Source organism: Festucalex cinctus, chromosome 15, assembly GCF_051991245.1.
Source record: "Festucalex cinctus isolate MCC-2025b chromosome 15, RoL_Fcin_1.0, whole genome shotgun sequence".
NCBI classification, from domain to species: domain Eukaryota; kingdom Metazoa; phylum Chordata; class Actinopteri; order Syngnathiformes; family Syngnathidae; genus Festucalex; species Festucalex cinctus.
In genome coordinates, this window is record NC_135425.1 from 24,392,162 (window position 1) to 24,404,358 (window position 12,197).

Below are 12,197 nucleotides of genomic sequence, written 5' to 3' on the forward strand. Positions count from 1 at the left end.
CGTCACATGCTTGAAAGTGGCTCTGGATCTTGCCCAGCCTACCTGATCAGGTTAGGTTTTATGTTAGTTAGCTCAAATGGTTGACATTAAAAAAAATAAAAAATAAATTAAAACTAATTTGCTCCCAAACACGTATAAATACGTTCTATGTCTTAAGTGTGCCAAAGACGTATTTATACGTTTTTTTATTTATTTATTTATTTTAGTGCTAGAGCATACAGAAGGCTTTGATGCAGCCTCTCAACTGCAAAGAACGGCTGAAGAAATGTTAGTTATTACACAAACGGCCAGCAGGTGGCAGCAGACCAAAGGAGATCAACTATTTACTCACAATTCTAAATAGATTTGTGAAAAATAATGATATTTATATAAATTCTAATGCTAATTGTTGCAAAACGGAAACAGATAGATATATACTTTTTTTCCTGATGAAAGAAGAGACTTTAATCTTTCTTTTTGATAGGTTCCATGTTTTTATAGCAATAGAACACAATATTCTGTGGGCCTTGCGAAAATCACTACTATTGTAAAGCAGCCTGCTAGCTTAATGCTAACATAAAAAGTGAAACGCCATTGACAGGCTAATGGGAATTAGCAGAGATAATTAGTCATTATAAACCTGCAATCAAGTGATACTTTAACACACACGGGGAGCAGCAACGCGTACTACGCACCCAAATATCGTCTCTGTGTCAATTATTTGTCCAGTGACATGTTTTCAAACGATATTTTTCCGGAGTCGCCGTTCGAGTTTTCAGTCATGCGATGTGCTTTTTAAGGCGGCTGTTGTAACAAGATTGCTTCCAACCTTATGGAGCGCAGCCACCTTTTTATAGAGCCACAAAATCCCCACCAAAGCAAACCTTCAAAGCAAATCTTTTCATTCCTCATCCAACCTCCTCCTCTTCATCCTTCTCCACCCTTTGAGAGGCAAAGTCAGCGGGGGGGGGGGGGAATGAGCAGGATGTGCAGGCGGGGAAAGAGGGCATCCATTGTTGATTTATTTTCCACATATTTGTTTAATTTGCATGATCCCCCCCCAAAAAAAAAAATTGAGACACCAGGGAGATTTTTTATATATATATATATATATATATATATATATATATATATTTTTTTTTTTTTTTTTTTTGCCCCCGCTTTGAACCGTGCGGGATATTAAAAAGTTCACAAGGTGAGCCTCACTACATGGCAGGCCACATTTTCCCGCTGAGCTGTGACTGCTTCTCTGAATAGTGCCAGACTTTCAAAGTTTTCTTTTTTTTTTTTTTTTTTTTTTACTATTTTTAATTCAGCCCCTGAACTCATTTGTACTTTTTGGTAGGCATGTGTATAAAAAAAAAAGATTAAAAAAAAGTGTCATGAAAGTTTTTGCATGTGTTGAACTTGAAAATCAGCAATGTGTATTTAATAAGTGCTAATCTCTCAAAGAAGCCAATTTAATTTAGCAAAATTATATTAGCCTAAAAGCTAGCTGTGTGTGTGTGTGTGTGTGTTTTTTAACCCGTTTTTTGACCCAGTCATGACAGTACCCTGACCCAAACATAACCCTTGCATGACCCAAACATAACACTGGCATGACCCAGTCATGACAGTACCCTGACCCAAACATAACCCTTGCATGACCCAAACATAACCCTGTCATGACCCAGTCATGACAGTACCCTGACCCAAACATAACCCTTGCATGACCCAGTCATGACAGTACCCTGACCCAAACATAACCCTTGCATGACCCAAAACATAACCCTGGCATGACCCAGTCATGACAGTACCTTGACCCAAACATAACCCTTGCATGACCCAAACATAACCCTGTCATTACCCAGTCATGACAGTACCCTGACCCAAACATAACCCTTGCATGACACAAACATAACCCTGGCATGACCCAGTCATGACAGTACCCTGACCCAAACATAACCCTTGCATGACCCAAACATAACCCTGGCATGACCCAGTCATGACAGTACCCTGACCCAAACATAACCCTTGCATGACCCAAACATAACACTGGCATGACCCAGTCATGACAGTACCCTGACCCAAACATAACCCTTGCATGACCCAAACATAACCCTGTCATGACCCAGTCATGACAGTACCCTGACCCAAACATAACCCTTGCATGACCCAAACATAACCCTGGCATGACCCAGTCATGACAGTACCCTGACCCAAACATAACCCTGGCATGACCCAGTCATGACAGTACCCTGACCCAAACATAACCCTTGCATGACCCAAAACATAACCCTGGCATGACCCAGTCATGACAGTACCCTGACCCAAACATAACCCTTGCATGACCCAAACATAACCCTGGCATGACCCAGTCATGACAGTACCCTGACCCAAACATAACCCTTGCATGACCCAAACATAACACTGGCATGACCCAGTCATGACAGTACCCTGACCCAAACATAATCCTTGCATGACCCAAACATAACCCTGTCATGACCCAGTCATGACAGTACCCTGACCCAAACATAACCCTGTCATGACCCAGTCATGACAGTAGTATTCTCTAAAAATTTAGAAAATTCCACTATTTTAACTTTTTAAGATCAAATTGGGCAGACTTATCTGTGACAAGGAGACCCACAAAAAAATCTCAGAAAGTGCTCCATTTTGTTTTGTTTTTTTTGTTTGTTTTTAGGTCATCCCTTTTGAGGTTGATTCAGGACCAAATGAATGGAAAATAGCGGTCAACGAGTCTCACGTGCTCACGAAAAGGTGAGTGGGTCGGTGCGCGTTACAATACAAACATCACAGCTCCACACTCACTCAATACTTCACATTGAGTGGAAGAACTTTCTCGGGAAAAAAAGCCGCCTTGGCTTAAAAATGCTTACCCGCTTGTCATGGGGGATTCTGTCATTATACGCACCCCGTCTTGCCTTTTGTAGCCACGGAGATGCGGCGGAGCGCATGGAGGTCGTGGCCGGCAGGGCGCTCACCGCTTCAAAGCGAGCCTTCAGCTTGCTGCTGGAGCTCCTGCAGGACAACTCCACCGACGAGTACATTGCGGCACTGACGCAACGGTAAGCAAAGGAGAGTGCGAGCGCTCCGCTGGTGTTTGCTGTCAAACCAGAAAAATCTAATCAAGAGAATTAGGCATTGTGTATTAATGCCACTATTTTTTTTTCAATTTATTTTACAATTTTAAAAATGTGCAGAATTTCACAAGTTACTTCATGTATAATATGAAAAGCAAAATCCACTGTGCTGTCACCAATGTCTTGCAAATGCAATGCCATCTAGTGGCAGAAAAATTACCTCCGCACAAATCAATATCACACTCGTTTTGTACAGCACAGTGCATATTTTTAATTTGAACTCACTTTGATGAATTATGAAATTGCTGAAAGGTGCAACCCTATTTCTATTAGGTTAACATTTGTTTTCTACTTATGTTAAGTATGAAAACCTAGGGGGGAAAAAAAATTATTGGCCATTTAGAACAGATATAAAATCAGTTGAAGTCATGCGATTAATTACGATTAAAAATTCTAATTTCCTGACACCCCTAGTTAATAGTCTGTTTTTATAAAGTACAATATTATAAAGTGGTACTTTTTTAATTAAAAAAAAAAAAAAAAACATGACCAAAAAAAATTATTTTTTTTTGAAGAGACTTTGATTTTGATTTGATTTGATTGAACATATAAACAAGTTGCAGAAAAATTAAATAAAATTGAAAAAGAAAAGAAAACCCTTACACGATCATCAATTAATCACAGTTTACATGTTTAAAAGGGAGTATGAATTTGTTAAAAACTTAACTAGTCCTACCCCTTTTACATTGTATATTTAGACATTTCATTATTAATAAAATACTAGGTTAATATTTTTAAAAAGAAAAAAAAAGAAGAAGACTGAAACGGATTAATGGCATTTTCATTCATTCCAATGGGGGAGCATGATTTGAGATTCGAATGTTGAGCGTGGTTATGGAACCAATTAACTTGTATCTGAAAAAAAATCAGCCTCAAATCCAGTTTCATCGGGTCAGGATGACATTTGGTAAATGAATTCGTCTTTCATGAGTAGATCCACGAAAAAGGCTCTAAAAGACAAAACTGAATAAGGTGCGCCATTTTGTTTTGAAGCAGCCATTTTAGGCATTTTCCTACTCTTAAATTTCTGTTAAACCCCCAAATCTAGTTTCCTGCTATAAAAAAAGAACAAATCTTAAATTTGACAATGCAGCCTAGAACAAAAAAAACAAAAACAAAAAAAATATAATTCATAATTCTGAAATATGAAAAATTCTTCCCACTGGCGTGTTTCAGAATGAAACAGATGCGGCAGCAGCGGCAAAATCTGACCGCCTGGGCGAGCCGAAGTGTTGCCGATGACGAGGCTCTTCAGCAGGACGCCGTCGGGCTGCAGCTCGCCCTCAACAACATCACGTCGCAGCTCGGTGGCACCAACAACGCCAGCCGTGCGCTTGCTGAGGTGAGTCCGTCGACAATCCGAATCGTCACCAGCGGTTTCGTACGATCGTTTTTTCATGCTTAACCGAGGTTGTACTTCCTTGTTTAGCGGGGCGGCTCACTCTTGCAAAAATCTCAAGAACTGGATGCAAGCATCCGGTCCAAAGACGACCTCATCGGCACGATAGCAAACGACACCCGCGCCCTGGCGGAGGCCGTCGGCCACAGGCGGGAAATCGTGACCGACGCGGCGGAGGTGCTCAAACCGCCACGGTTTGATGTCATCGCCTGCCGTCGTTAGCGTGCTGATTGTCGTTTTCGTTTCTCCAGCTGCAAGCTCGCGCTCAATGGGCCAAACTGGTCGCCTTGGCTTCGGTGGTGGCGGGAAAAGGGGCGGAGTCGGAAGGAATCAGCCTGCACCGGGATCTTAAAAGTGAGCATGTGATGAGAAAAAAATAAAAAATCGGGCAGAAAAAGTAAATCTGATATTATCTATTTTGTGGCCACAATTGATCCTTTTACGCACGTTACCCACAAATACGGATTTCGTGCCCACTTCATAACTGTTTCGTACAAAAAAAATTATATTTTGTGGCTAAAAATGCGTTTTTCTGAGCACATTGTACGATTTGATGCCCACAAAGTAATATTCCATGGCCACAAATTAGGTATGAAGTGTGCACAAAATAGTAATTCATGGTCACAAATTATTATTTTATGCTCACATACGTAATTCATGGCCACAAATTAATAACTAGCGCACATATTAAACCTATTTTGTGAGCACACATTAGTATTTCATGTGCATCTTATGCATATTTGCTGGCCACAAATTAGTAGGCCTATGTTATTCACACGTTATATCGTTACCCACAAATCTACAATAAAATATTAGTTTTTATAATCTTGTTAACATAAAAGTGGAAAAAAAATGTTGAACTCATAGAATTATGGCTGCATATTTTAGTCATTGATACAGTAATTTAATAATAATTCATAAAATTAAGTTAAAATTAAAAAAGTATGATATTGGTTTGTGTTAATGTAATTTTCCTGCCACTAGATGGCATAAGTGCATTTGTAAGATGTTGGCGACAGCTCAGTGCATTTTTCTTTTGATATTAAAAGAGCTGTCTAATCTTTAACATAAAGTAACTTGTAACTGTAAGTAACTGCACATTTTTTTTTTAAAAATGTAAAATACAACTCGACTCCAGTCTCCACAAATATATGCATTATTATTACATTTTATTACTGCAAAATTTTGACGCAGATGTGTCTGTTGCGTTGCGATTGGAATTCGCTCAATACAGGCTTTCTAAGAAAGGGGCGGTCTTTAACTCATTTGCTCCCAAAAACGTATAAATACGCTCTATTTTTATTTATTGTGTCCCAAAGACGTATTTATACGTTTTTTTTGTGTGTTTTTTTTTGTTTATTTGATTTTATGCTAGAGCATCTGAACTGCAGAGAACGGGTGAAGCAATGGTAGTCATTACAAAAACGGCCAGCAGGTGGCAGCAGAGTATAAGAGATCAACCAGGGTCACGTTGCAACAAGCGAAGGGGGTTGCTTCAGTGAAAATGGCTGCGAGTGAATGAGTTAATAGCGCCTTTAAAAAAAATTAGTGGCGTTTTATTAACATGAACGCTCTACTTTTGACACCCTTTATAAGGTTTATAAGGTTCAATTTTTCCACCCAGACATGGTGCGCGAATGGCCCCGTCTGCAGACGCACACCAGGGCTGCCGTGAAGAAGAAGAAGCCCCTGGAGGAAAAAGTTCTGGCCGGTGTCACCAATCTGGCCGCGGAGATCCGAGAGATACTTCAGCCTGCGCGGGAAAACTCCCACCTTGCCCAAAACGCCTCGCGGGAGGCGGAACGTACCGCCGACGCCGTAGCTGAGGTGAAAAGATTTTTTTTTTTTTTATTTCTATTTTTTTATTTGATGACTAGTTCATTTTCATATCCACTAGGAATCGAAAGGCGTCCTGACGCAGGCCAAGCACGCGAGGACCGCCTTCGCTCACCTCCGATCGCACGTGGATTCCGCACTGCAGACTCTGGACTCGCACACGTCGCGGGCTGAGCGCGCGACATCGCGCGTGCCCTCCGAGGTATCGTGTCGTACTTCACCTTCACGCTTTCAATACGCGTGCTCATCCCGGGGTCTCACCATCATAGCCGGCGCCCCCTCTGGCCGACGTGAAGAAGGACGTGGAGGCGGCCAAGCTGCAGTTGGAGGCTTACTCGCTCACGCTAACGGAGCTCACCGGCAAAATTGGTAACGTTCTCGCTTTAATACCTCCGCCAAGGCCAAATTAGTTGTACTTATAACTGATTTCTCACAATTATGGCATTTTTACTTTATCGACAGAGTTTGGCTTTTTCATTTAAAAATATCAGGGGTGTCAAAATTTGGGCGTAATTTTGAGTTAATTTAATTTATGCCACTATTTTTTTTTTTTTTTTTTTTTTAACATGCGATTATTTGGAAAGCCTTTACCAGGGGAATTCCAGTCGCAACGCAGACACGTCCACGTCAAAATCTAGCAGTAATAAATGTAATAACTATTTGTTTGTAATAACTACCATTGCTTTAAGCCACCTCTTCATATCAAAAGCCTTCATGCATCAAAGCCTTCTGTATGTTCTTGCATAAAAAAACACACAAAAAAATGTATAAATACGCTTTTGGGAGTGAAGGACAAAGTATTAAAAACGTATTTACACGTTTTTGGGTTTGAATGAGTTAATATGGAAATAAAAATGCGCTGAGCCGTCACCAATGTCTTACAAATGCAATTCTACCATGTAGTGGCAGAAAAATGACCAACACAAAACAATAACACTCATTTTTTACAGTACAGTATATATTTTTTTATTTTAACTCAATTTTATGAATTATTATGAAATGACTGTATCAATGACTAAAAGATGTCTCCATATTTCCATTTGTTTAACATTTTTGTTCCACTTTTATATTAATAAAAGTATGAAAACAAATCTAAAATTTGCGATTAATCATGAGTTAACTATTGAAGTCAAGCGATTAATTACGGTTAAAAAAAAAACATTTTGACACCTCTACAAAATATAGAATATTTTTGTTCACATAATATTTAATTTTTTTGGGGTGAAAAAATACAATTTTATTCTAAAAAATATACATCTTTATTTCTCAAAAATATACAACTATACCGAATTCAATATTCCGTTTTTGCGGTTTTGCCATTTTTTCCCCCGGCCAATCTGTCCTGTCCGCACCAGACGCCAGCGTGCCCCTGGCGCGTTTCCACCGCGTCCTGAACGAGACGGCGACTCGCCTGAGCGCGCTGCGCGGCAGCGTGGAGGGCCCCCTGCTGGGCGCCAAGATCGAAACCCTGCGCTCGGCGGCCAGGGGCCAGCGGAGCCGCCTGGAGCTCATGGATCAGGACGTGCGGGAGATGCTGGAGGAGAGGGACAGTCTCAGGGACATCGCCCTACACTTGCCGCCGTCCTGCGCCGAGGCCGGCGGAAAGGGGCGTGGCTAACCACTGGAACGTCTTCGGCCGGGACAAAAGGACACGCTGGTACCTTGACGTAAGAGTGGCCCGACTCGGGAGCGTTTTTTTTTTTTCAGATAATCGTCGCTCCATGCATTTTTGTTTTTTTGTGTTGCGCAGTGTTGTTTTTGGCAGCCATTTTAGTCGAAAAATCGTATTAGTTTTAGTTCATTGTTCTCAAGCCTTTAACACCAAAACCGACTAACATTAAAATACTAACACAGCTGAAGTTTTGCTCTCAACTCAAGGAAAAAAAATAAATAAATTGTCCCGAGTGTCGGATCCTATCTTGGAAAACCCCATGTCGGGTCACTATAGCCAGTTGAGCTACCACTGATCTTTGATGTCCTCGGATGTGGGCAAGGAGAGCCACAGTTGCCGATGCACTTTCAGCCGTTTATTGAATGAAAAAAAAAAAAAAGTAATGTAAATAATGAGAACACTCACAAGGAGCTGCTGCTGTAGGCCACAACTCACACCCAGACGCTCACACTGGAAACCCCCCCCCCAAAAAAACAGCTAAGTTGACTACAGCTACTGATGTCACACACTTGGCCACGCCCCTTCGAAGGCACACATCTACACTTAATAGCTTTCTTTCTATTCTCTTGTATTGTTTTTTATATATATATATATATATATATATATATATATATATATATATATATATATATATATATATATATATATATATATATATATATATATACAATACAGTGCTATTTTTCTTTATTAAAAACATAACAAAAAGGTTGTGTTTTCTGGGGGGGCTGGAATAGATTATTTGTATTTTAAATCATTTTATTGGGGAAAATTGATTAATCTTAAAAGGGATACTTGACTCATCGAGCCATTTTCAGCAATAAAAAGTGAAAATTTTTGTCTAGAATTAATGTGGTAACTTCATTATTTTTCATGTACAATGAGTGCCTTTAAAAAAGTAATTTTTCTACTTTGTGTCTGTCGACTGATGATGACATCACGTGCGCTGAGGAAGTCGGTCACGACCAATCGTGGCTCAGTTTACTGACCAAACCCAGAAAACAGGTGAGCCATGATTTGTTGTTACCTACTTCCTCAGCGCACGTGACGACATCATCAGTCGACAGCAAGTGGAAAAATTATTTTATTATTATTATTATTATTATTATTATTATTGTTATTATTATTATTAATTGTACATGAAAAATAATGAAGTTATCAAATTCAGTCTGGACAAAAATATTAACTTTTCACAAGTACCCCTTTCAAAAAAAAAAAAGTGTAATTTCACAACTTCTTACTTTGAAATTACTCTATACAGCAATTTTTCTTGAAAATGGATGACTATTATCATGAGATGTGAACTTCTTTTGACTCGCAAAAAAATGAATGTTTCATTTACTTGTTCTCAAAAATGTATTTTTCATTCTTGAAAGCACACTATGTCTTGAAAGTAGTTTATTTTCAAGAAAAGTTGAAACATTATGAGAGTAGTTGGATATTCTCCCCCTCAAAAAAAAGTTATTAATAAAAAAAACAAAAAAAAAACATTTTTAAAATCAAAGCTTTTATTTCGAGGGGTCGTCATACGTGTTCAATAAAAAGTTATGGTTCTTCAATGTCATTGTGGTTAGATAATGTTTTACCTTGAAAAATATGGATTGGGGACTGGAAAAAAAAAAAAGTACAGAAAACCAGCTACAGAAAGAAGACAGGATCATGACATGAGTCATCCAAAATCAACCGCTTTATTACCGTTACCGCCGCTGACAGCACAGTTGAGATTTCTTTCTTTCTTGCTTGTTGTTGACTGGATTTTTATAAAAAATAAAAATAAAAATGTTCTCTCTGTGAATGCGCCGGGTAAAAACCATTTAGCGCCGCCTTCCCCGCTGCGCCAATCGTCTGGCTAAATAGCAGCAATCTTTTCAAATAGGAAACGTTTTCTCCACAACACAAAAAAAAGCTGCTCACGTCCTTTGGTTTGCTTTTGGCTCAGAACACAAAAATATGAGCGATGAGGCGCCGTAAAGCAAAGCAATTTTTTATTATTTGTAATCAAAACATGCTACGTTAAACTTAGCATGCGCTACATTTTGTTGAAAACCCCATCAGATTATTATACTTTCTCCAAACAACCTCATCTTTTCTTAGAAATATAATAATACTTGCAAATATCCATGTTGTTCTCTCATAGTATTGTAGGAATGTTAAAAAAGTGATTTAAACATTGGCCCGTACAGCTCATAAATACATTAAAATGTGATCTATAAAGGTAATAACATGAGCTGTACGGTGACTAAGCGGCTTCGTCATCGCCTTGCCTTGTGAACGATTTCCCTAAACGCCCGAAACGCAATTAATGGCGACACCTCGCAAAAAATAAAAAATAAAAATCAGCGGCATCAGCAGGCCATTAAACACAAGTGATGTGCTGAGTCAGAGCAGTAACGAATGCGACTGAGTCATCGGCGGACCCCTCAATCACCACAACAGCTAACGAGACGCGCGGCCATGATGAAAATGGACCGAAAATGCTAATGGGAGCTAGCATAATACGGCAAACAAGCTCATGGTGGTGTCGACATTTAAAAAGAGAAAATATCAAACAGAGACGGAAATGTGCGTTATTTGGGATAAGACAGATATAGTGTAACATTACTCACAGGCATATATTCTTTATCCTCTATGAAAAAATAACTATTCCAGCATCTCGCTGACAGGAGAAACAGTAGTCTATTCTTATTTGTGTCTGCATGAATGTACAGTATTATACTGCCACCCAGTGGCCAGAGTGGGCATATCAAAAGGAGCAGCACAACAAATTGGATTAGAGCATTAAATATTGATACACAAACAGTTTTTTTTTTACATTATTTTTAATTTTATAAATATATATACACACACTTACAGGCAAGTGTAAGAAGATGGCAACAAAATGATCTGAGTCTCACTGGATAGCTAGCTGTGTGGCTAGCTAGCTGCCTAGCTATCTATGTGTCGAGCTAGCTACGTAGCTAGCTGCCTAGCTAGCTACGTAGCTAGCTAGCTATGTAGCTATGTCTAGGTAGCTGCCTAGCTAGCTATGTAGCGAGCTATGTAGCTATGTCTAGCTAGCTGCCTAGCTATGTATGTGGCTAGCTAGCTATGTAGCTAGCTAGCTATTTCTATTTTCTATCTATCTATCTAGCTGCCGAGATATCTATGTGGCTAGCTAGCTATGTAGCTAGGTGCCTAGCTATGTCTATCTATCTATCTATCTATCTATCTATCTATCTATCATCTTTTTTTTTTTTTTTTATTCATTGTGATTTTGTTTTCTGTTTGAGTTTATGTAAAGCTCTTGTGGTTATTAAAGTGCTGTATAAATAAAATTGAGTTGGTGTGAAGTTCGCTGCCATGCCAGTAGCACTCGCAACTCAAGACAAAAAAAAAAAAAAAAAAAGTGGCTGAGCAACAGCTTTGGTCTTGAAAAGCATCTAAGTCGGGTCACATGTCCCACTATACATTTGCGATGCCCGGTAATTGGATTTCCTTCCGGGCCTCCTCTCGTGTCGCACCAAATTTCCCCTATTACAACATTTTTTTTTCATCCCTTTGCAAAATAAGTGATTGAATTAAGCAGATCAATATTGATAACGCTGCTTCATTATTATCGCGGTCGGAGTGCATCTGCTGTTGTTTTTTGCAGCTCGTCACATCATCTAATTAAAACATATTGAGCCAATTAGTCAAGTCAATTAGACCGCTCCTCTGTTTTGCACGAGGCGAGCGAGCCGCTCAAGTCAGCCGCGCGACGCCCTCAATTCTTCCGAGACAAAATGGCCTACGTAAGCGCAAAGTGTGACACCAGGCGGCATCTTTTTTTCTTTTTTTTCCTCCTTTTCAGCGTTTAATTTGATTCGATTAAAAGGAAGGGAAGCGTGGGCCTTTCATCAATCAGCAGGTTCACTTTCACACTTTGCGTGCCAATTTGTTTTGTCTACTTTCCAAGTGAGACGTGAGCGGGCGCAGCAAACTTTTGCAGGGAGCCCCCTCGCCGTGCCATAAATTGGCCAATTAGCAATTTAGCGCCCCCATCTCTGATAAGTGTTTTGAAAATTCAGCCCCCAAAGACAGTTACACTTTCTAACATATTTAGTAGACTCACAAAAAAAAAAAAAGTCTCAAACAAGATACAGCAAGTCAGCCATTTTGGTTCAAAGTATTTGTTTACATTTAGCGCTAG

The 12,197-nt window shown here is 39.5% G+C and overlaps 1 protein-coding gene across 1 annotated transcript in view; it reads left to right on the plus strand.

Annotated features, from left to right (window-relative positions):
* The window catches only part of lamc3 (laminin, gamma 3), a 91,569-nt gene extending 83,083 nt beyond the window's left edge, over positions 1 to 8,486 (plus strand). Inside the window, exons 21-29 of the mRNA XM_077496737.1 lie at positions 2,663 to 2,739; positions 2,913 to 3,047; positions 4,299 to 4,464; positions 4,552 to 4,698; positions 4,773 to 4,875; positions 6,146 to 6,348; positions 6,419 to 6,559; positions 6,627 to 6,726; positions 7,713 to 8,486. Coding sequence (XP_077352863.1) covers positions 2,663 to 2,739; positions 2,913 to 3,047; positions 4,299 to 4,464; positions 4,552 to 4,698; positions 4,773 to 4,875; positions 6,146 to 6,348; positions 6,419 to 6,559; positions 6,627 to 6,726; positions 7,713 to 7,975 — 1,335 coding nt within the window. The 3' untranslated portion in view covers positions 7,976 to 8,486. The remainder of the gene's footprint in view (positions 1 to 2,662; positions 2,740 to 2,912; positions 3,048 to 4,298; positions 4,465 to 4,551; positions 4,699 to 4,772; positions 4,876 to 6,145; positions 6,349 to 6,418; positions 6,560 to 6,626; positions 6,727 to 7,712) is intronic.
* Positions 8,487 to 12,197: the final 3,711 nt, after the last annotated feature.